This window comes from Gambusia affinis, linkage group LG07 (assembly GCF_019740435.1).
Source record: "Gambusia affinis linkage group LG07, SWU_Gaff_1.0, whole genome shotgun sequence".
NCBI classification, from domain to species: domain Eukaryota; kingdom Metazoa; phylum Chordata; class Actinopteri; order Cyprinodontiformes; family Poeciliidae; genus Gambusia; species Gambusia affinis.
Window position 1 is genome coordinate 21,749,593 of NC_057874.1, and position 23,308 is coordinate 21,772,900.

At 36.3% G+C, this 23,308-nt stretch overlaps 1 protein-coding gene and 1 long non-coding RNA gene across 6 annotated transcripts; one reads left to right on the forward strand and one right to left on the reverse strand.

Moving 5' to 3' along the window:
• Positions 1–871: 871 nt before the first annotated feature.
• On the forward strand, positions 872–22,809 carry LOC122833960 (rho GTPase-activating protein 40). 4 transcript variants are annotated; one of them, XM_044121974.1, is made up of 16 exons: positions 872–1,041; positions 4,116–4,254; positions 12,450–12,670; positions 14,045–14,265; positions 14,778–14,856; positions 15,401–15,549; positions 16,577–16,742; positions 16,991–17,082; positions 17,337–17,414; positions 18,134–18,293; positions 18,972–19,054; positions 19,899–20,105; positions 20,556–20,681; positions 20,802–20,953; positions 21,159–21,214; positions 21,663–22,809. In XM_044121974.1, the coding sequence occupies exons 3-16, from the start codon at positions 12,469–12,471 to the stop codon at positions 21,767–21,769; spliced, it is 1,878 nt and encodes a 625-aa protein (XP_043977909.1). In that variant the 5' UTR covers positions 872–1,041; positions 4,116–4,254; positions 12,450–12,468; the 3' UTR covers positions 21,770–22,809. The 4 variants fall into 4 exon arrangements, with proteins under 4 accessions (XP_043977909.1, XP_043977908.1, XP_043977907.1 ...); XM_044121973.1 differs by lacking the exon at positions 4,116–4,254; XM_044121972.1 differs by lacking the exons at positions 872–1,041; positions 4,116–4,254 and adding an exon at positions 7,947–8,102.
• On the reverse strand, positions 18,248–19,033 carry LOC122833962. Of its 2 annotated transcripts, none has more exons than XR_006371094.1 (3): positions 18,952–19,033; positions 18,466–18,593; positions 18,248–18,327 (listed from the first exon to the last, which is right to left on the reverse strand). It is a non-coding gene; the product is annotated as an uncharacterized LOC122833962 (long non-coding RNA). The 2 variants fall into 2 exon arrangements; XR_006371093.1 differs by having other exon boundaries at positions 18,277–18,358.
• Positions 22,810–23,308: the final 499 nt, after the last annotated feature.

Genomic DNA, 23,308 nt, shown 5'->3' on the forward strand with positions numbered 1-23,308 from the left:
CATGCAGAATGAACTCTAATACAAAGCAAGGACCTTCTTGCTCCAAGGCAAACAGTGAATCCAACTATTCCATTGTAAAGCCACATAATAGTTTTTACTTTAGATATTAAATGATTTCAAATATGAAGAAAGCTGAAATACTTCAATATGGTTATTTTTGCCATCTTTTTTCTCTCTTTTTGATTCGCAGTTCCACATCCACTGTGTGACATTCATCAACTTAAGTTAAAAGAACACTGAGACACTATATCCAAAACATTGCTTTTGATGCACTGATCTATTTGGTTATTTTGGATTAACAAAGGTCTTTTCTGCTCTCAGATTAATACAAATAAATTACTCAGAATAGATTTTAGCCAGGTTAGGTTTATATAATTTTTCATTTTACAAATTAAAAATTGTAAAGATATTGGCAACTATTTGTATTCTCTTCCATGTGTTTAACTCCATCTAACTTCAGAACAACACTAGCTCCCCTGGCCTTGGTTTATGACCCCACAACATGATGCTGCCACTACATGATTGCTTTAGCTCATCTGACTCATTCACACCTTTGCTCTATGCTTGCTGTGTACTCTACTAATTAGAAGTCTGTGATGACTTTTTTCCTTCTTCACACTTTTTATAACGGCAAGTGGCGTTGGTACAGGGGAAAAAAAGACAGTGAAACAACGTATCAGTTTCATTTATTTAAGTTTATTTATTTATTTATTGCCTGACTGTGGTGTATGCTTTATTACAGTGCTAACAAGTTAAAAAAAATAAAATAAAATAGTTATTTCATTTAGTTTTTTAACCGTACGCAACAAAATTAGTAAATTAACATAATAACCCCGGCGTTCTGAGTGACGTCAGACGTAAAGGCGAGAAGGATCAGGAGACGTTAACGGAGAGCAGCTTTCTCATCTCCTTTCACGTCCATCTGGCTGCTGTCACGGCTCTCTGCAGGACTCGTCTCTGTTGTTAAACCTCATGGAAAACGTTTCACTTCACGCTCAGTCGAGCCTTCACTCACCGTTTGAAAAGACGGTGTTTTTCCATGTAAGTAAGCTGGCATATACACGCTTCTTCTTTATAGTTCTCAATGTGTTTTAGCATAAATTTTTCATAGTTAAGTTATTATTTCAAAGTTGCATGTTTTTCTGTTAGTTGTTGGTAATTTAAGATGGACTAAATATTTTTGTTGTTGGGCTAATTTTACCGTTTTCCATCGTACTGCTCTCTAAGCGTTTATGGTTGCTAGGATGTAAAGATTTGTTGCTAGGGGCGTTTTTTGCGCCTGCACGTGCATCTTTACAGGAGTGAGTGGGTTCAGCAGCAGAAAAAATGTTGTGATATTATATTTGACTAATAAATTGAACTCTCTAAAAAAGAATTTTTTGAATGTTTTTTATTTCTGATTTCCTATAGCCTATGTTTTTAAATATACGCAAGGAAAGCAACTTTTAAGTACCCTATTTTTTTCTTAATATTTTTCAATTATCTTTTGTTTTGTTTTAATGGTAGTAGGTAAGAATGTTGTGATGCTTCAGGAGGACAATGTCTGTGTCCTTTTTTCCAATACTTTCAGTATATTTTATAAATAAAGCTTCCTTTATTTTTTAACTTAAGTGAGGTCTGATTCTACACCTGTGCTGTATAAAGATATCACTTCTAAACTGCCTTAAAACTGAGTGGCTGTAGGTCTCAGACTTTGGCCACATGGTACCTGATGCACAGGTACTGCAACTAATGATGGCCTACTGTTAGCAGGCATTCATTAATTTTAAAATTAATTTGTCCTTTCATTTAACATTTCTTAACCCACACTTGGTACACTAAGTATACGAATCATTAAATAAGAAAACTGCTACTTGTTTTTAAAAACCATTAGTGTACCTGAACAGAAAGGCCAAAGGGTGTATGCTTCAAAAACTAAAATCAACAAAAGTCAACGCAAATCACTGAGTTGTTGTAATCTACTTTAACTCCATATGGCACGAGAGGAGAAGGTTTCCCAGCTGTCATTAGTACCTTAAGCCCAGCAAAGCTCAGTCAGACAACTTCTGCGATACTTCTGTGAAGGTATTTACGTGGAGACAGTTGTTTTTGTTTTGATTGACGCAAGGGGCAATCTGTTTGCACAAGAGAGACACATTGATGGATCCATCTGTTAGTTGGGCTTTTTGACGTGGACAGTATGGCTCATTACCAAGGCATAATGAGGGAGGTAGCTTTGGGAGCAGCCTGAATGCTTTCACAATTAAAAAAAAAATCACCCAGTTGCATCCCAAATAACTTTTGCAGAAGTTCACAAATCCTGTTAATTAGGAGTAGATGCTGTTAGTACAGTTAGTACCTAATTTTGTAGCTTCATTTCACAAGTTTTTTTTAAGGTATTTGAACTGATAATTTTTAGTTTATATTTACAAAATATTTGTTCTAAAGTGTTGAATTTGGACACAAATCCAAGCAGGAATAAGGCTATCTCATACTGAATGGCTATTTAATACAAAACAAATGCAATTTACAGGCTTAAATCAAACCTCGAAGCAGCAGGCCTGGTAGCAGAAGCCTTTGTCCAGTAGTTACTAGCATTTATAGTGGAGGTTGATTGCTGAAGCATGGATCATGTATGTATAATTAAAATAATGTGCTGCAGCTAAGGAAAAAAGGCTGGAATAAACAGAAATAATATACAGGAAAACTGCCTGTGGCACACATCCAAATCTAAATACATGTAATATTGAAGACCACAGAACAAGTATGCAACAGGAATCTCAAAACGAGTTACTTTGGGTTTCTGTCTATGTTCTACACTCTTAAAGGAGGTAACTTTTATAAAAATATGTTTCAAGGTCTTGATCAGTATGAGAAATTGGGTTACACAAGGCTGATCCTGTTCCGATCATTTGTTGATATCACCATGGTGGTGTAAGATTTCAAGAAAACATGCTCATTCACTGTTTATTCGCATGACTTTATTATTACATTATAAGTTGCTGGAATATAGATCAGGAATAAAGCTCAACACTAAAAATAGAGGAAATTCCTAATCAAGTGTTGAGACAGGAGCCGATGCCATCAGATCAGAGGTAGTTATTATCTAAACCAACCTGGCCTGAATAACTTTGTCATCAGACCAGAAATCCAAACTATAACTTAGAACAAAATGTCAATGTCAAGTTTATTTATATAGCACTTTAAAAACAGGTGTAAAACTGCACCAAAGTGCTGTACGAGAACAATAATAACACAAATTGATAAAAACAGAGCATCAAAACACTACTTCTAATAAATGCCAAAGAATAAAAATTTGTTTTGAGAAGCATTTTAAAATTATCCAGGCTGTTGGCAGATCTCATCTGGAAAGGTAAATTGTTCCTTAGAGTTCCTTAAGAGGAAAGCCCGATCTCCTTTCCTCTTAAGTCGAGTCCAAGGAACTGTCAATAATAGCTGATTATTTGATCGTAGGGTTCTGTGCTCAGACTGAAATTTTAAAAGGTCCGGGAGATATGTGGGGGGCTAACCCATTAAAAACTTAATAAGTTAACAGAAGAGTCTTAAAATCTATTCAATAAAAGACGGTCAGCCAGTGTAAAAAGGCCAGTATGGCCCTTATATGGTCACGCTTCCTGGTTCCTGTAAGATGCCATGTCACTGTGTCTGGATCATTTGAAGTCGCTGCATCTGCGATTTATCCATGCCACTATATAATGAATTGCAATAATCCAAACAAGTTGTAATGAAAGCATAAATAAGTCCTTCAAAGTCCTTAAAACAAAAGTAAGATTTAACTTTTGCTAAAATCCGTAGGTGATAAAAACTTGATTTAACGACAGAGCTAACTTGTTTATCTAGCTTCAAACAGCTATCAAAAGTAAAACCAAGATTCCTAGCTGAGGTCTGACAAAACCAAGCTAAAGAACCAAGAATCAGATCTGGATTTGTAGTAGTGTGTGTTTAATCTGTCTTTGTTTGAAAGACATTAACCACAGGTGACAGTGTTAGATGGGACTTGGCTAAATAAAATAAGATAAAATGTTGAGCTTCACTTTGAAACATGTTCAATGTAAAATCGGTTTGTTTATATGAATCAAGTTTCTCTTCATCACAGTTCCCCTCTGTGCTTCCAGAACAAGTTCAACTACTTCGCCTGGATGAGTGAATCAATGTGCAAAACTTTACTGTCGTAAAAAATGATCCAAGGACACACGCATATCATTGTGGGCGTGTTCCAGAAAATAACTTCCTGCAACTGAGTGTTATCTTTGAGTACGTATTCATTAGAAACATCTTGTGCTTGCCATCAAGACTCTCAAATCCATAACTCAGGAATTCACAACATTCAATTTTATAATATTTTCTGTTATCTTTGGCTGTCAGATGAAAAGCTTTCTTGTATCAGTTCAATTAATTTTATAATTTCATTTCTCACATTTTATCTGTTTCAGTGCGTTTTTTATATTTGTGAGCAAGAATGTACTGTACACTGATGTGTAAACAAGCAATTTGCATAAAAAGTGACATTTGGTCATCATTCTCACTGTGTCACCATTCACTTGCTAATCAGACCATCTGGATGTGTTCAACCATCTTCTTAATATGATGCTTTACTGCTGTAGTTTGGTGCATGTATTGAAACCTGTTTTTAAGAATAAAACGCATAGTTACTGGTCCAAATCACAAAAATGAAATGCATAGAATTGGTATTGAAAATAATCTTTAAGAATTATTTGCCTTGTTACAGATATTTGATTTAGATTTTTTTCTGTCATACTAAGATTTTTCAGATCATCACATTTTATTTCATATAAGGACCACCAGAGTAAATTTAAAAAAGCTGCTTTCAAATTCTAATTTTATTTATTAAGCAAATAAAGACATCCAAAACAACCTGACCCAGTGTGGAAAGCAAGACAAAGAGAAACAAAATCATCAGCTTCTATAACTTAGGGATACAAATCCATTTCTAAGACTTTTGGGCTCCTGCAAACCAAAGTGAGAGAAATTATTCATTAATGGAGAACACTTGGAGCAGTGATTCCCAGGAGTCCCTGTCTTAACAAAATAATCCAATAATGCATTGATGACTTATTCGGGAGGTCACAAAAGAATCCAGTACATCTATTGCCCTGCAAACCTCACCTGCTTTATCTAGGGCCGTCTTCATTATTCAAAAACAAGGCAGACCAGGCAAAATGACAGCAATAGGAGAATAGCTAAAATAACTGCTGACCAAAAACAACACAACACCTTTGATTGGTTCTGGAAAAGGTTTTGTAGTGGTCTCTTCAACCTGATTGAGACGCTACTGCGTGACTTTTTCAATGTGGTTGAATAGAAATAACTCAGTAAACAGTGAGCCTAAATTCTTTCAGGCTGAGGTAAAATATTTACTGCAAATTACCGTAAACAGTTGACAGCAGTTGCTGTGGCACTATCCAGTTATTAGTTTTATAAGGCGAATACTTTTTCACATAGGGACGGGTTGGTTTGGGTAGCTATTTTCACCCTGTGTTTTACCTTCAGGTAATGAAATCATTGTTAGAAAACTTTTTTCTATATTTCCTCAGTTTATATTTGTCCAATAATGCAATTTGTTTGATGATCTTGAAAACAGATCAAAGAGCAAAGTTGATAGAAAAGTGGTTTTGAGGGCATATTTTGTCTTCTTGTGGTCACATCCTTCCAGTTCTTGAACCATACTATAGTTATCTTTGATATCATTGATTTTTTTCTGTGATCTCTATTGCTTGTTAGTCTACTCTCCTTCCCTTTAATTCCACAAACCCCCTGCTTGCCAAGAGGCAGATGAGCAGGGCCACGAGACTGAGTGAGCTGTCACATGCCATCTGCAGGGTAATGTGAGGATGTGCCCTCACGTTTTACACTCTACTTTCTCTCTGAACGTCTTTGTAAGCTAAGAAGGATTGTCAGGTAAGGGCAGAAGTAGTAAATTAGTTTAGGCTGAAGGACCTGGTGAGGATGGCAGTGTTCCAAGAGGCATTCTTGTAGTCCATGTAATCTGTGCTGATCTGGTCATTGGGAAAGTAGCAAGATGACAAACAGGTTTATAAGTCCTACCAGATGTCTCTCAGTTTGCAGCAGAGATGGTATGATACTGATGGTTGTAAAAAAAAAAAAAATCACCTAGAATATAAAATTGGTCTGAGTGACTGATGATTTCTTTAACTTTGTAGAGCAAAGATTAACATGGTGCAACACCTTCCACCTCTTGTTGGAAGGTGTTTGCCTGCCAGTCAGGTGGGTAAAATAAGGTTACAACATGGAGTTAGCATTTAACATTTCAAATGATGCAATGTTTTGTGTTAGTAGGGGGCATTCATTGTATCATTTATTGTTATAAATTTCTCATCATGATAAGATTTTTTTTTCTGACAGTAGTATTTGTGTCTATTATTGCTGTGTCATTCAGTCACAGTTATCCATAAAAGAAGTATTGCCACTTTTATGTTTATCTCAATAATACAAGAAAATATCATGAAATGATTAGCTTCTCATGAACATTGACCTGAATTTACAAAACGAGTTTTTAGAGGAATCTTTTGTTTTCTTTGCACATTCATATCCCTATTATATCCTGTTCTAGGCATATGTCTATGTTCACAGTCAAAGAGTAAGAAGCAGGTACATCCTGAGCAGCAAGCTACTCCAATTCAGGGCCAACTCAGACAAGCAAGAGTGAACACAAATACATTCTTTACTAAGGGAAATTCTAGATTGAATAAAATAACAAATGTCTTAGGTTGAAGAAAGCATCTGGAGTTCCTAGAGGAAACATACCAGTTAAACATTAAAAATCACAGAAAGACCCCAGCTGAGATCTGAACCCTGAACATGTCAGGTTTGAATCAACAGTGTCTCCATGCAGCCCTCTATCCCTAATTGTTTGAAATCACTTGACGTTTCTAAGGAAACCTTTAAACACTAAAGAGTAGCAGATAAGTGAAGGAATAGTGTCACAATTCATCGTGTTTGTATTACACTATATAAGTGAATGCATCAGTAAGACGTGGGCTGTATGTTAAACCCCAGAAATACATTTAAAAATAACACCTAACACCTTTTACTTACCAGAGAAAATCAATGTTATTTTAGCAACAGTATAAATAATTGTGGCTTATTACATTACATAATGTTGTCATTTGTACCATTTGGCATATGACCTTAAGTTCATTTATAGTCTAATAGTTCAATACAGTTATAAAAATTGGCTCAGATAGAGATCACATGATGGGGTGTTTAATAAACAAAATGGTAGTAGCTCACTAACTGCAGTTTTTAAATGGCGGTATCATACTGAGAGTGCTGCACTGTACTCCTTTAGTTTTTCAGGAAATCTGGAATTTTTTATGAACAGCCAAACGCTTTTCTGTAAGAAAAGAAAGTGTTGGAGTCTTCATTTAGACATTTGACAGGCAATGCCCAGCAACAAGTGCAGCTACAATATGCTTCCATCATCTGGAGCAAGCTGCAATCATGTCAGCACTTTCTTTGGCATCTCATTAAAAGCACTTTAACTGTAATAACATATTTTGGTATGTTTTAGATCCTCTGTTTTTTTTTGGGGGGGGTTTGCTGTTTGTTTTTTTTACTTAGAAGTGTCCTGACACTGGCAACTGGCTTGGATATAGAAATATTTTTATACACATATTCCTCTTGATGAAGCCTAGAGCTGGAAATACATAAGTAGTCTGGAAAAACAGAAAAAGAGGTTTTTAAAGGGTTACTACTCTCTGTTTGATCTACTGAATTTCCATCCCCACTATCAGTCATCAATTATTTGCCTCTGTTTCTTTTTGCGCATCATCAAGTCAGCTACTTAGTTTTTCTCCCTTTTCCAGCACCCTTGTAGACCTCCTTTCCTGTATCAGGATATGATGTAGTGACGTGCCTGCCAGCACAAGCACACTGTCCTTGTTCTAAAGTGTTTGCACATAGAAGAGATTACAAGGAAACAGCTTGCCAAGGGCAGGCAGCTGCTGTTTCCTCCAGTTTTCAACAATCTGGGGGGACAACTGCAGGATGCCATGGGGAAAAAGTGGCTCGGCGGCTCTGCTGCTGCTCGCAGGGAAAACCCTCTGGCGGGCAAAAGCCAGGTAGGACCAGGCATTATGTGCTTTTGTGGTCTAACAACCAGATTTAGATTAGAAATTACTTGGACAGGGCTTTGGTTTCATTGTCTCTGTTATTAATGTTAGAAAAAACTATTTTTTTGGAGGGGAACCTTTATTAAAGTGTATCTAAGACTCCTTTCATGTTTCTGACCCATAAAAAAATCAGTCACTCTGTGTTTGCGGTTCTACACAATTGACCGGAGCGTGCATATGCTGTCAAGAGTTGAGGATAAACATTTTGTTAATCTTGTTTTTGTAGTCTTAATTGTTACATTCTCTCAAAATTAAGAGGTTTTGTTTGGAATTCATCCACTAAGCTTAGTCCGCTAGACAAGCTGCTTTTGCACATTGTTTATTGCAGTCCATGAAATTAGCGGTTTGTTGTGGTTACCTTTTGTTATTCCCCACTGCTCCAAGTATGAAGATGGACAGCGTTATGTATGTCCATTCTTCTCTGAATGCATGGCTTCCTGTTGATTCTTTGTGTTTCTGCAAGGTCCATTCAACTAGAAACAATCCCAATCTACTCTGACATTTTCAGTAGACTGTTTTTTTGTTGGTGTGGAACATGTGCTTTGTTTTGTGGCTCATATCGATATAGATTTATATATTGGTTTAATTTGTTGCTAGAGCGCCTGAAGTTCAGCTCAGTGTTATTATGTTTTTATTTGTTACAGCTCTTACAGAAGAGTTTCAAAAGTTTCAAAAATCTGGCATGTTTGGCATGCAAATGTATTTTTCTCCCTCAAGTCAACACCGTGTAGAACCACCTCTGACTGACTGGCTGTTTGGAACATTCTTCTTTACAAAAAATTTCAAGCTCAGTAAAACAGAATGAAAGATGTCTGTGAATGGCAAGTTTAAGTCACATGACTTAAATTGATATAAACCCTTCTACTGTAACTATATACAAGATAGCTGTATATTTAAGTGCATTGTCTGATTGGAAGGTTAACCTCTGCCCCAGTCTTAAGTTTTTTGTATCTTTTTATCTTTGTAAATCACAGATAACAGACCTGACTTTATTCGAGGTCTATGTCTCCTGGATTATTTCCCCATGTTTTCAGTTTCCAATTTAAAGGTGTTTGTTTACTAACTTCAGAAAATTTTGAGCAGTAATACTAAGAATGGAAAATAACAGATAACCAGTGAAAAGTCAGTGGCTCGGTGATGTTACAGGGAACAGCAGTGTTCTCTCAGGCAATGTTGACAGACCTGTAGCGCTTGTGGAACTTGAGAAACCTTTCCTTGCAAATGTACCTCTAACGGCTTCATAGTTGTTTACCTATGTCACCTGGACATTCTGCAACCCTGGAGACATTTTTCAGTTGTTTATTTAGTTTCAGGTATGAGATTGAGCAAGGACATTTGCCTTGAGATCATAGATTTAGTACATTGTGTGTCTATCTGCATATAAGGTAACAGTTTGTTTCAACTCATACCATGGTTAGCTGTCACCCTTTAGGTATGTGAATTGTTAATGTTGATTAGACATTTCTCAATGAAAGGTTTAAAATTATTAAAAGGTTTTTGTTACGTCCTCTGACTTAATATTTTGATCTTTTTGTTTAATACAACTGATAACATAAAGTAAGGCATTGTTTCCTTGATGAATGAACTCATGAAAATCTGTCACTGAGAAAGACTAAAAACCTTCTTGAAATACTGAACATTAAGCCTGTCAGTTTTCATCTTTGTTTGGAGATAGTTTGTGGTCATTAGAGTGAAACAAGGCTTGTCTTTGTTGTGCTCCAGTCACAGAGTTTATAGGGAGGCAGGTTACATATTCCAGTTTGAACCAGAGAGCGAACTAGAGAGGGCGTGTTTCCTCTCAAAGTGGCAGGGGGAAGGGACAGGTGTGAATGTTTTCATGGTAGGAGCCTCGTCACTTGTCCTATTGCATTCCAGCCTGCATCACTTCATACGACAGCTCAGAGGAACCCAAACCACTGACAGATGTAGATCACTCTCACATGGTGTCCGGTCAGCGACGCTGGATAAAGCTAGATTTTGTACAGAGATTGTAATTCCCGGATTGCTTTGGCCGTGTGGACATGAGAGGCAGAGAGAAGGTAGTGCTGAGCAGAATGGAGCCGAAGATGCAGTTTTCACATACCAGAATAAATCGTTTCAAGTTTGGGCTAAATCATAGCATGTGGGAAACAAAGCACATGAAGAAGACAAGCAGCAAAAAAAAAGCCAGGTGGGTGTTCTAAGGAGAGTTATTTCTGGAGAATGTTAGACTAAATTTATACATGTGTTTGGTTTGGTGAATCTCTGTTATACAAGTGAAGTTGCATAGATGATAGCTAGGAAGATGTGTTATGAAGCAAAAGAAGTGCAACATAAGAAGAAAGCCCAGCTGTCATGTTCAAAATTTAAATTGTGTACTCTGTTTTATCCAGTCACTTACTTAAATAGAAGACAAGTTGTTGTTACTTAATGGCTTCAGATGTTATTAGAGAAATATTATGATCCAGATGCTGAAACTAAGACCTTTTTGGTGGTGGGGGATGTTATTGTTTTTATGTCTGAGTTTTTTATGCATATTGGTCTTATATTCTTATTCAAATATCACAAGCCCTGTTTTATAGCTGATCCTAATTTTTTATGCTTTTTTTTTGTTTTCTTTTATATACTAAAAAATATACTCTTTTTTTAGCCTAACTATTGCAGGAATTGTGATAAAAGTTGAGAAAGCACTTATTAGCGGTGTCATTTAAATCTAGATTTAATTTTGGATTATAATTACTTATGACTATGTGTCTAACAATTTAATCATGTGTCTAAGAATGTGTCTAACAATTTAATCATTCAATCATGCAATGTTATTTAAGTGTAAAGAATGTGACTGCGTTTCTGCTGGTCACCCTTACTTACTGTAAAGAGAACAATAGTGTCTAAAAATAGCATAAAAATAAACTGAACAGCTGGAATGATTATTATTTCATAAAAAATTGAAGTTATGAACAATTTCAATTAATTTATTTTAATGCTATAATTGTTGATTAATTTAATTAACAATCATAGCATTACAAATTTAATAGTTCTTGAAATAATTACTTAAATTAATTAGCTGGGTCAGTGTAATGCTACAAATCCGGTTCATGAAAACTGCATCATGTTTGTACTGACTTTAAAACCTGAGTTATTTTTATCTTCTTGTACTTAAAGATTTTTTTCTTTTTATTTAAATAGATACAATCAGATTGAATTGTGTGACTTTATTATCAAAGTTATGACTAAAGTTTCTCTTTGGCTGAAAAAGTTAAAATCTGCTTTTTGCTGATGGAAAATGCTAGTAGTTAGCATTTTCTCAAAGGTAGTTAGCATTTACACTATGACTGTGTAATGCAATCATAGTGGCTTATGAAATGTCTGTAGATCATTTTTGTTAATGAGGACTTCTGAAGCCTTACTGCTAAAAGTTAATCAAGGTTGAGTATCTTCTACACTACACTTCAATTGTGCTTCTCAAGCTGCAAATCTGATTGCTGTTTAGTTACTTTTAGTCAGCTCATTGTGTGGGGGGATTATAAATCATGGAAAAAGGGTGTTTTAATTGGCTGATGAAATAAAACCTGCTCAGAAATGTCACTAAATAATAGTTAATATACTGGATTGACTGACTTCCTAATAACTTCAGTTTAAAGTAAAGGAAAATAGTAGCTTTTTGTTTTTACGAGAAAATAGCCTTCTTTGTAATATATAAAGCAGGTTTACCGTTGTTAGCTCTTTTAGCCTATTCATCATTACTTTGACATCTAGCAAATGTTTTACTGAAAATTTAATTCGGTTGAAACTCAAGCTCAAAGTATCTTCTGGAGGTCACATTTTAATGCCTGGGAGTCTGCCCCGTTGCTGGTGGGACGCTTTTGAAAGACCCTAACTTTAGCAGTGCATTTGTTAAAACAGGAGACTTTCAAGCAAATTATGTGTCTACAAATCCTAATTACAGGTTTCAGCTTATATTATTACAACTGCTGTTGTGGGGAAATATGTGTGTAAGATGGAAGGGTGTGACCTTAAGAAAGGCAATGTCATGTTGTTACAGTGACATCTAGTGGATTTTTTGTGGTACTTTTCCTCCAAGCAACATTTTGCAAGAACAATAGAGATCCCCCTTTGTGTCCGCTCTCGCCATCTCTCTCCTCTCGCCGCTCCTACCTTTTGTCTCTCCATCTTTCTGGTCTCTCCAGGCTAATCCATCTTCTCTTCTCCGCCTCTGTCTCTTTCATTTTCTTTGTGTTTTTATGTGCCTTAGTGTCTCAGCTCATTTGTTTGCATGCATGCGTGTGATTTCTTTACGTGTGTGTATGTCTGCACCAGAGATCCCAGCCCCACCGAGATGAGCGTGGACCCCTGGGCCAGCCCGCAGGACCAGGCAGCCGCTGAGCACACTCGCAGCAAGAACTCACCAGCAGCACAGGAGCAGGAGCAGCCGGATAAACTGTGCCTGGAATCGTTCTGGAGCGAGGTTGAGACCATCCGACAGGGGTGTGGCGAGGTGGATCTCGACCCCACCAGGAGAGACTCCAGACAGTCAGAAGGTAATCATTGTGATTCTGCTGCAGTCTCCTTAAGGATAGAGAGGAAGAGGAGAAGCAGGACTGTTTTTTATTTATTTGTTAGCATTGTAACAAAATAGTCTTTCTGAGATCCTCTGAGCATCCATATTGTGCATTTACCATGGCAACGTAACAAGATGTTTGCCTCATATCAGTATCCTTTTCTTTAGTATCAAACACACTTACGAAAAGGAGCATTCGAGCAGAGAATGAACGGCCAGTCACAAATGCTAATTTAATTAATGTAAATTTATACTATCTATTCAAATGATTAGACCCATTTATTGGCTTTCAATTTATTCTTTTGATGCTATGCTTTTACTGATTACTACTAAGTTAACTTACTGCACAAAAACACTCAGTTAGTATTTTAACTGAGGTTAAACTACTTTGTATAGACTGTATTTAGAATTCAAGACAACGTTCTGTTTACATGTTACTAGTTTCAAAGAATCCATGAACAGTTTGATGCTGGATTCTTAAATTATTTTGCAAAAGACAAACTGTTTATTCTCACTATTTGGAGACATTTTACATAATGTTTATATGATGAGTATTTGTATAAAGTAGGCACAGGCCAGTTACCTGTTTACAAAGATTTTAATTTAAATTGGTTAATTTCAGTTAACTTATAAAGTTCAAAAGTATAATACAAAACAGTGAAATAAGGTGTATATTGCTATTTGGTCAAGTTGTCTGAGGAACTTTTGGCATTATCCTGTTGCATAATGTGTGTTCATTTAAACAGTTAAATTTTTATGCTGTTTCAGTAGTTTTAAATACTTTTGGAATGAGGCGCTGGAAACATTTTGCTCATACTTACAAGACAGTTGGCTGTTTATCTGTATTTTGATATCCCAAACATAGACATGTCCTGGTTTAGAAACAACGGGAGTGCCAACAATCACTCCCATTAAGGTTTTGAAACTGTAGGTGTAAGCCACCAGGTTGTGTAGCCAAGCAGTCAACTAATTAACCAGCTAATATTGGCTTGCTTTAATTCTGTTGCTCTTTAAAGAGCAAAATGACAGAAGGTGTAATTTTCTGTACGGTTAGTGTGTTTATTTGAAACAAATACTACTTTTAGCAGGAGTTTGTGCTATATTTTTGCTTAACTCAAAAATTAGTTTTAGACAACATTATAACAATAGTTAGAATAAGTATGTTGTATTCATGTGGTAGCAGGAATAATAGTTGCATGTCTGTTTTAAATAACAGCAGTTAAATTGTTTTCTGGAATCTCATACTGTACAGTGCCTAATGTTCTTCATGCTTAAACATTTCTTCATCCTCCTCATATCCATTTCTTTTGGAACGTATTTACATCGCCATGCCTTCTTTGTCTTCATGTTTTAGAAGGGGAACAGGAGGAGCAGTGGCTGGCCGATGCTGGCTTATCGACCCTTATCAGCGAGGACAGCGAGGATGTAGACAAGGCCGTGCTGCTCTCCACTCTGACCCGGACGCAGGCAGAAGCTGTTCAGCGTCGCCTGGATTCCTACACGTTATCCCGCCGCAAAAAGAACAAGCTGCCGCCCAGAGACGTTCGGGACATCTTCAGCTCCCCCATTGCTCAGGTAACAGCGCAGAGAGCATTGAACAGCTGGAATGGCTTTTTTTTTTTTTTACTTATTCTGTGCTCCACATTAAAACACTCACTCTGATGTCTATTTTCAGCATTACTATGAAAAGTAAGACTTCAAAGCTTTTAGATTTATGGCACAAGAAAGTCTGTTTGTGTCAGAGGCAGTAAAACAAAAAACAAGCTGAAAAGAAATCATGCATCTAATTTTATTATTAATTGTGAAGCATCAGAGACTTTTTACTCCAGTGTTTTGTTCTGTACACCAAGACTGACCTATAACAATAAAGGCAAATCCCATGTAAAGGCCACTCTTTGTCCTCTGGGCTTTCTATTCGACAGAAGGACAGGAACCAGGTTCCTCAGATCATTATCAGTGCTTTATCAAAGGAAACACCCTGTATTCCTGTGTGCATTTACTTCCCTGCAGCAAACCAAGTAATACAGAGTTGATATTTAAAACTGGATGAAGAATTTTTGTAGCAAGTCAAACCTCTGTCCCTCCAGGCCCTGCTGCCAGAATCTCAGAACAGCAAAGACCTTCCTCAGAACAGTATGGCTTCAGTTGCCAAAATGCCTTTCTCAGGTAAGAACAATTATAATCAGTTGAAGGGAAAAATAAAAAATAAAAAAAAATCTCTATATATATATATATATATATATATATATATATATATATATATATATATATATATATATATATATATATATATATATATATATATATATATATATATATATATATATATATATATATATATATATATATATATATATATATATATGTATATATAGATATATCTATATAGATATATATATTTATATGTATATATATATATATGTCTTCTGATTTTACTGGTTCAGATTAATCCATGTTTAAACTTTCAAGGTTTTGTGCCCTTGTGATGGGCAAAAAATACTTTAATTATTATATGATCAATTTATTATAAAAATGACTGATATATAGTTCATACTTCCTTATCTTGTACACTTTGTTGTTTTTGTATGATAAATTTTCCTTCCTTGTACACCCTTGCGTCACACATGAATTCTGGGTATCTTTTCTTTCAGACATTACTACAGTAGACTTTTTTCACTAAAATTATAAACCAACATGTTTGTATGTTTAGCAGTGACACCGGAGCATCAGCGGGCTGCCCCTAAGGAGGAATTCCTCATCACTGACATTGCTTACTGTGAACAAGCCGTGATCTTTATTAAACAGGCCAATTTTCCACTGAACAACATCCCACACAGGAAGGAAGATGGCACCCTGCCTGTGAGCTTGCTTTTTATTTTCTTTGTTATCCATTTTTTTGGTTTGCTTTAAGGAAGTTTTTTTAACATGCCATTTCCTTCTGGAAAGTTTACCTGTTCCAATTAAATGTAAGAAAAACAAATACTTTAAAGTAAAATGTCAACTGGAAACCATGACAAGTACCTAATGGCTTTTTGCCAGGCTGAGACCTGTGTTTGAAAGAAAACTATTTAAAGAAGAATCTAGCACATTATACCATTATGTACTACTGCACTGTTTTCACTGGCTCTACAACTGAATTTTCCACTGAAAATCCAGTTTTAAAATCAATACAAAACAAAATGTATAACATCAGAATGGGGCTTTTAAACCAAGTTTGTGCAAATTGATTTAATTTATTAAGTGTGTTTGAGCTTTTTTAAGTTAATGTTTGGTTGGGAGAGCTACTATTTTTGTGCTTAGTGTTAATATATTAACATTTTAAAATTTAACCTCAGTCAGAATTTTTACTATGTCCCAGTCAAAAATTAATAGTTTAAGATTCGTATGTTCTTGTTTACTTCAAAATCTATTTGTGTCTGTTTAGCTAAACTAGAACTCACTAGTCGCTACTAAATATATTGAAGAATTGTATTTATTTTTACAGAAATTACTCTGGGCTATATTCCCAGCTTGGAAAAATGTGATTTTGAATTATAAAGAGTTTAAATTCTTATGCAAATTTGACTATAATATTCACAAATATTTCTGCAAGTCATTTTTAATCCACACTCGGTCAGGATTAGATAATGAGATTAAGATCTTAAGAAATTGGCAGAAAACAAAGAAAGAGTTGTTGCGTCAGAGTCCAGCGGATTTATGTTTTTCTATTTCAGGGTAAATAGATTTCCTCTGAGTCAGAGCCGAGTTGTGGCCTTTGATTAACTGATTGTGTTTAATATGACTGGGTTCCTCCCTTCTTGTCATTTCTTATTTTTTATGCATTGTTTATGCTTTCTCTGTCTCAATTTTTCTTTTTCTTTCTTTGCATCCACTTTAATGCCCATAGCGGGTGATCTGCCCTAAGTGCCGCCTCGGAGTAACTCGTATTCAAGATCTCTCCCACGTCGACATGAAGAAGGTTCGTCAGTTGGCTCTTATCGACATGACGGCGCTCTGCGACCTCTTGGAGCTAGAGGTTAAAAGGCACAAAACTGGAAAAAGGAAAATCGCAGGTGTGACAGCTCTGCTGAATTAAATGCTCACAAGAAACAAACATTGATACTGACACTATAATACGTTTTGTCCTCTCTGTTTATAGATAAAATTTTTGTGTTTTTAGTTAAAAATCTGTTTACTTTTAGTAGGGATAGTTACTAAATAGGAAAAGTAATAGTATATATGAGAAAACCCAGCTCACTGTTTTCTTCTATTGTTTTGGACTAAGTTTTTTGTACAAATTTGATGTTTGAATCTGTTACAGAGAGCACACTGTTTGGGGTACCGCTGGCCACGCTGCTGGAAACTGATCAGAAAATCAGACCTAACACCTCAATTCCTCTCTTTCTGCACACGGTATGTGTCTGTCCACTGTTCATGCATAACTCCGCTTTTTCCTTTGTTGCGTTGTAAATTAATAATTTTGGAAGCAATTTGCCTCTACTGGCACACAAATGAACCAGAAAACTTTAAAAATCCGAGTGATCTCTGTACATTTAGTGGTTTGACCACACCCTGTCTGTAGAGGCAGTTACTGACTCTAACCAGTAGAGGTGAGCAGGAGATTCACAAATTTTGATGTCTGGTTCTGCTGATGTTTCTTTGTGCAGCTGCTGTCGTTTCTGGAAAAGAAAGGAGTCGATTCAGAGGGGATCCTGCGGGTTCCAGGATCTCAATCTAGGATAAAGGTACAAGATCTCACCCATGAAGTGACTCTCATGGTTGTCAGAATACTGATTATTTCTATGAAAGGTCAAAAATGCTTGAATGTCAATTGGTTTTTCAAAAATTAAATACATCTGACATTTAACATAACAAGGCCCAGTAAGACAGAATAAATTATACTTTATTTAGCAGCTGCAGCCAAGTGGCCCTTTACCATCCTGGACTTATTTTCCCTACTATAATACAGCAGTTAAATGAGACCAGCCACCAGAGGGCGCCAATTGGTACTAAATCATTGAAAGAGAGAATAGCCAAGAATGACTGATAACCTAAAAGTGAATTTGCAAACAATGCTGTTTTTGATACATTTATTAATAATAGAATTTTTCATTTGTACTACACATCATCGACTAAACTCAATATCTGATATTGTCCCTGTTTGAATACTACTCTTTATTAACCTTCACAACTACAAAAAAATAATGTAGTATTCCACTTAATTAAAGTCGTCGCCATTTTAGAAGAGTTTTCAAAACTAGATATTAAAAGACAGTTTTTATAGAACATTATAAGAGAAATCAAATAAGACGGTTAACTTTTTTTCTATGTAAATCAATTAAACCAGAAACAGGAAAAACACAGACTGATTTGCAAGACATAACTTTACCTACTTTACCTACACTTCTCTGTTTATTTTCATATTTTATGTTTTTATGATGCTGATGTCACTCACTGTCTGCAGCTGCTACAGCAGAATCTGGAGGCCAATTTTTACAAAGGCCGTTTCATCTGGGATGAAGTGAGTCCAAATGATGCTGCTGCCCTCTTGAAGAAGTTCATCCGAGAGCTTCCTGACCCACTGCTCACTGCAGAATACCTCAACACCTTCAGCGCCGTCAGAGGTCAGTGGGCTTTAATCAGCAGATCTTACTGGGTCTGTTGCATATTTGTAATTCATATTATGTTCCTTTTAAGATAGTGAACAGTACCAGAAAAAGTAAACACTTATTTTATTTGATAGTGTCTCATACGTTACTGTATAATGCAATATGCAATATTTCTTCTTTCACTTACCCGCACAATAATCTGATGGCCACATTTCCTGACTTCTGGTCTGGGTTTTTGTGATCACTTGCGTCTCCTTTATTGTGATGGTGATCCTTTGTAGTCCTTATCTTTTCTGTTTCAGCTTAGAAATCAATCTTAAGATGAACAAGTTGATATCTTTAAAATGCATCCAGTTCCCCACAAATACAAAAATGCACAGCATCTTTAAAATTCTGCTTTTTTCACAGGGGTTTAACTTTAATAAAAAAAAAAAAAAAGATTAATATTAATTTCATCTGACTGATGGCAGCAGAGTTGTGGTGTGTAAGCAGGATCAGTACAAGTGATAAATTACTCATGACCACAAAGACATAAGCTAACAATCCTAATGGCTGCCGGTCACAATGCCATTAATCTCTGGACATCCCATTACTCTTAGTCAAACACAAAGGAAATGAGCAGTGCCTGAGCGTGTGGGTGTGTGTGCGTGTGTGTTTGTTCAGTCTTTCTTACCTTGTTGTTTTGTTCTCCAGACATTACAGAACTGAGGCAGAAACTGCACATGTTGAACCTGCTCATCCTGCTGCTCCCTGAGCCCAACAGGAGCACACTGAAGGTAAACACATCACAACTCCTGGAGACTTTGATTGATGACATCACAAAGAAAAACACATAACATTTGTTCATTCAAGTGTCGTTCTTTTGAGATATTACTTTGGTGCTGTCACAACATCTAGCTTGATAGACAGGGAGATGGGTCTGGAGAGGTATAGACAAAGTAAATAGACTTAAGGAACTTTTTTCTATTTGAGGAATTTATTTCACTTGTGTAAAAGATTAATCCATCTATTTAAATTGTTTTTGTATGAGTAAAAATCTGCAGCGTGGCAAACATTTGCACAATCTCAGTATTCAACAAAAATATAGCAATTACCTGTTTTTCTGATATTGTCCAGACCTACCCTCCTTTTTACATTTGATAACCTGTAAAGTTTCTAATTTGAACGTTGCGTTTGAAGCAATAATAGAGTGTCTGTAGGGAGTAAAACAATTTCAATGTTCCTTTTAGTCAATGACTGCAATGCGAACTTTTAACAGTAAATAATAAGTATGCTGGCTTTAACCCACTGCAGTGTTTTTGTCAGAAACATGACCCATTTAAACAAAGCATGTTTCATAATGTCTGTTTTAAATGCTCTCCTCTGTTATATAATGTTTTACATCTGTCGTGACTAGCTTTTACTAATCCAGCTGTGTAGTCAATTTTACGCATAGCAAATGAGAGGAGCACAAAAACCTCCTGCACCAACCACTTCAACTCCACTTGAAGCAGCTGAAAATAACTTAAGCCTTAACAAACCAGTTTAGCAGAGTTGATAGGATTCCTTCTCCTAAACAGTTCACTGTAACATCATCCCTGCCTCATTTAATTGGGCTTATTTATGTTTCGTTTCTGTCAGGCCCTGCTGGAGTTCCTCAGTAAGGTGGTCAACAGAGAGAAGAAGAACAGGATGAACCTGTGGGCTGTGGCAACCATCATGGCTCCCAACCTCTTCCTCCATAAGGCCGTCCCGAGCCGACTGACAGATGGGGCAGAGAAAGGACAGGCGGAGAAAGCAGCTGATGTGATGAGGCTTCTCATTCGTTACCAAGACCTCCTCTGGACAGTAAGAAGAATGAATTACATTAGCTATGACACACCGGTTGTCCAGTGTGATTACACCAGCATAGTTTGTAATAGGATTCTAAATGCTACAAGCTGTTTTAAAGCTTACAATTCTTCAGAGACGTTTTAGTTTATATTTGGCATTTTATTTAACTTTTATATGACTAGGAATATCCTATATATTATCAGAAACTTGTTTCTGCGGCAGATGGAAGGCATTTTGAAGCTTGTCAATAACCTTCCTCAGAGTAGAAGTGTGGTGTCATCTGCATAAAGGAGCACTTTTTCTGTAGATTTGTTCTTTACATTGTTTTTAGTAAAAGTGGAAAATAAAATGGAGCCTTGGATTAAGCCTAGGTAGACTTCTTTTTAAATGTAGATAAAGTGTTTGTAATCTTCATACAGTGTTTATTTGTAGGAATGCTGATTCATGTTGTTCTTCTCTCCTCAGGTTCCTAACTTCCTCATGAGCCAGGTGCGTCAGCTAAATGAGAACAGTAACCGTCGCTATCAGTTCAAGAACCTGCTGAGAAAGATCCAGCCAGACAGCAGAGAAAAACCAGAGAAAAACTCAGAGGTGAGCTTGTGTAGCAGCTCTGTTGATTTTAAAACATTGTATAACCATCGGAATCCCTTACAACGTCTAGGTTGTATTCCAATGTTCCATCCAAGGTAAATATTTGTTTCTGTTCTTTAGCCACGTCGCACTATAAAAATCCAGGTGGGAGATCTGGTGAACGGCACGATGGAGTTCCAGCTCAACATTAACTGCAGAACGTCGGACCTGCTCGCCCAGTTTTACCGCCAGTTCCTCCGCAGCCCAGAAAATGGAAAGGGGAAAATGCGAAGGTATGAGACTTATTCAGATTTTAAATTACACTCTCAAGTCATCGAGCTCTGAAACATGAAGTAGACTCTAAATCTTCTTGTTAAGATTTCGATTATTTTTGTGTCTTGTGCTCAGTCATTATTATGTCTGCCATCTGATGTTTTCTGTAAGAATTTAACTTGTATGCATTATATAACACTTTACATAATGGTTTTCTGTTAACAGAAACGGCTCAGTGGGATACCCAGACTGTGCCCTGTATGAAGTAGGAGGGAATATTGGTGAGTTGTTTTTTTGTTGTTTTTTTCCTCAGATTAAGAATAACACTGACATTTGCATGTCTTTCTGCTCACTGAGCTGATTAGAGTTACAAGGTGAATTGTTCAGGAGATAAAGAGACATGAAGTGTCCATCTGCAGTCATCAGAGCAGATAAATGCTTATAGGCATGTCTGTGCATTCCCATAAGTGTTATCTGTGCAACAGAGAGTTTTTGTCAGGTCATTCATTCAGAAAAATCTTTAAATTGTATTGTTTGGACTCACTTGAAAGAAAAAATAAGATTAGGTTTTTTTGGTTTTTTTTGTTACTTAAAATTTTAGATCTACAATCTAAACTAAATTAAACAATTACTTTTTTCCATAGTAGTGACAGTTCTGCAAATTCAGACAGCTATAAAGTTTGCTGCAAACTCTGATTTGTGGTAAGTGAAGTTTGTATTTATCTACAGGAGAGCACTGTTTGGACTCTGAGACGCATCTCCTGGATCTGTACAACAGTAACCCTGGAGGAGAATGGGTCATCAAAACGAAGCCCAACGGAGGCAGAGGGCAGTGACACGGAGCCTGCTGAACAACTGATGGACAGATCGAGGAACAGATTTCAGAGAGATGAAGACCTCTTCTTAAAAGCTCCTCACAGTTCCTGCTCTTCCTCGGAGCAACAAGCAGGAAGGGGAACAGATGGAGCCAACAGAAGCATTTTTCTGCCTGGAGCAGAGTTGAGAATTTCTGATCCCTGCTTTTTGTCTCCGTCTCTGCCTTTCACTTCGCTGCGCTCCATCTTCTCCTCCTCCTTCCTCTCTTTGGACGATCATTTCTTTGGTTGCTGCACTGCTGCAAGCAAAAAGCTGCTAACATGACTCATTACTTCAAGTGGAGAACCTGCTGCACAGAAAGCAAAACGGAACAGCGAAGAGACGGAGGGAGTAGCCGGACAGTTGGCTTTGACGTATTTTCTCTGAAGCAGTCGTCTCCAGCTACAAGTGAACAGATGGGGATGCAGAGAACCTCTGGCTATCCTGAGCCCTCCACACGCCTCAACTTCACCTCATACCAGCTTCTGCTCCACATACACGTTTTTGTGGCTTTACTCCAAAGGGAATACAAGGATATATGGGTTTTCTGTATATATTTTAAACAAAAACAGGACCCAAGATGTGTTAATATTTAGTTAAGGTGAATATTTTAAAGAAAAGCAGAACAAAAAAAATCTTCCAGCAGACTGGGGCAAAATTTTGCAAACAAAAAAACAAAAACATAATGCCTTTATTACTAGAGATGCACCAATAATTCAGTCTGAGATCTAAATCTGACAATTGTTTTTTCAGTCAGCTATTATTGGAGGGGAGCTATTATTTCTCCTCCATTTCATTTAATGCATCAAATTAAGGACTTCTATTTTTCATCTATAAATGTGTTAATCATCAGCAAAACTGTTCATGTTCCTTTTTGAGTTTATAGAATAAAAATCAGACGTGAAAGAGGAGATATGTTTTGATGCTTAAATGAAGATGATCTTATCATTCCTTCATTTTGTCAGTTTCAGTTTTTCTGTAAAAGAACCTGCCATACATTTTTCTCTTTAGCGCCAAAGGTTTGGACACACCTTCTAATTGAATTCAATTAGAAGGTGTGTACTGTATATATATATATATATATATATATATATATATATATATATATCATAATGATCATAATGTTTGTGATCACTGCAAAATACTATAAAACCCAGGAGGCAGTTGCAGTTTGAGGAGCTTTCTGTTACTGTCAGTAATATATATATATATATATATATATATATATATATATATATATATATATATATATATATATATATATATATATATATATATATATATTTACACATGCCTTTGGAAATACAATATTGGAAGTGTTTCAAAATGAAATTGGTAGATCAGATATCAGAGAAAATTTAAAATTGTCCAGCAAAAGTCTGACTGGTGCATCTCTGCTGTATTAATTGACTTTATTGTTCTGCTCCTGCAAAAAGGTAATAAGAATTTAGATCGTGTCAGAGAAATAAGAGATCCATCAGTATTGTCTGTCGTTCACGATTTAGAAACAGAAAACCCAT

Excerpts from the sequence above, each read along its gene's own strand:
- LOC122833960 (XM_044121971.1), top strand. The coding sequence starts at position 10,175 with ATGAGAGGCAGAGAGAAGGTAGTGCTGAGCAGAATGGAGCCGAAGATG. Across the intron at positions 17,415-18,133 it reads GATCTCAATCTAGGATAAAG|CTGCTACAGCAGAATCTGGA; the intron begins GTACAAGATCTC and ends CACTGTCTGCAG. Across the intron at positions 20,954-21,158 it reads GGAAAGGGGAAAATGCGAAG|AAACGGCTCAGTGGGATACC; the intron begins GTATGAGACTTA and ends TTCTGTTAACAG.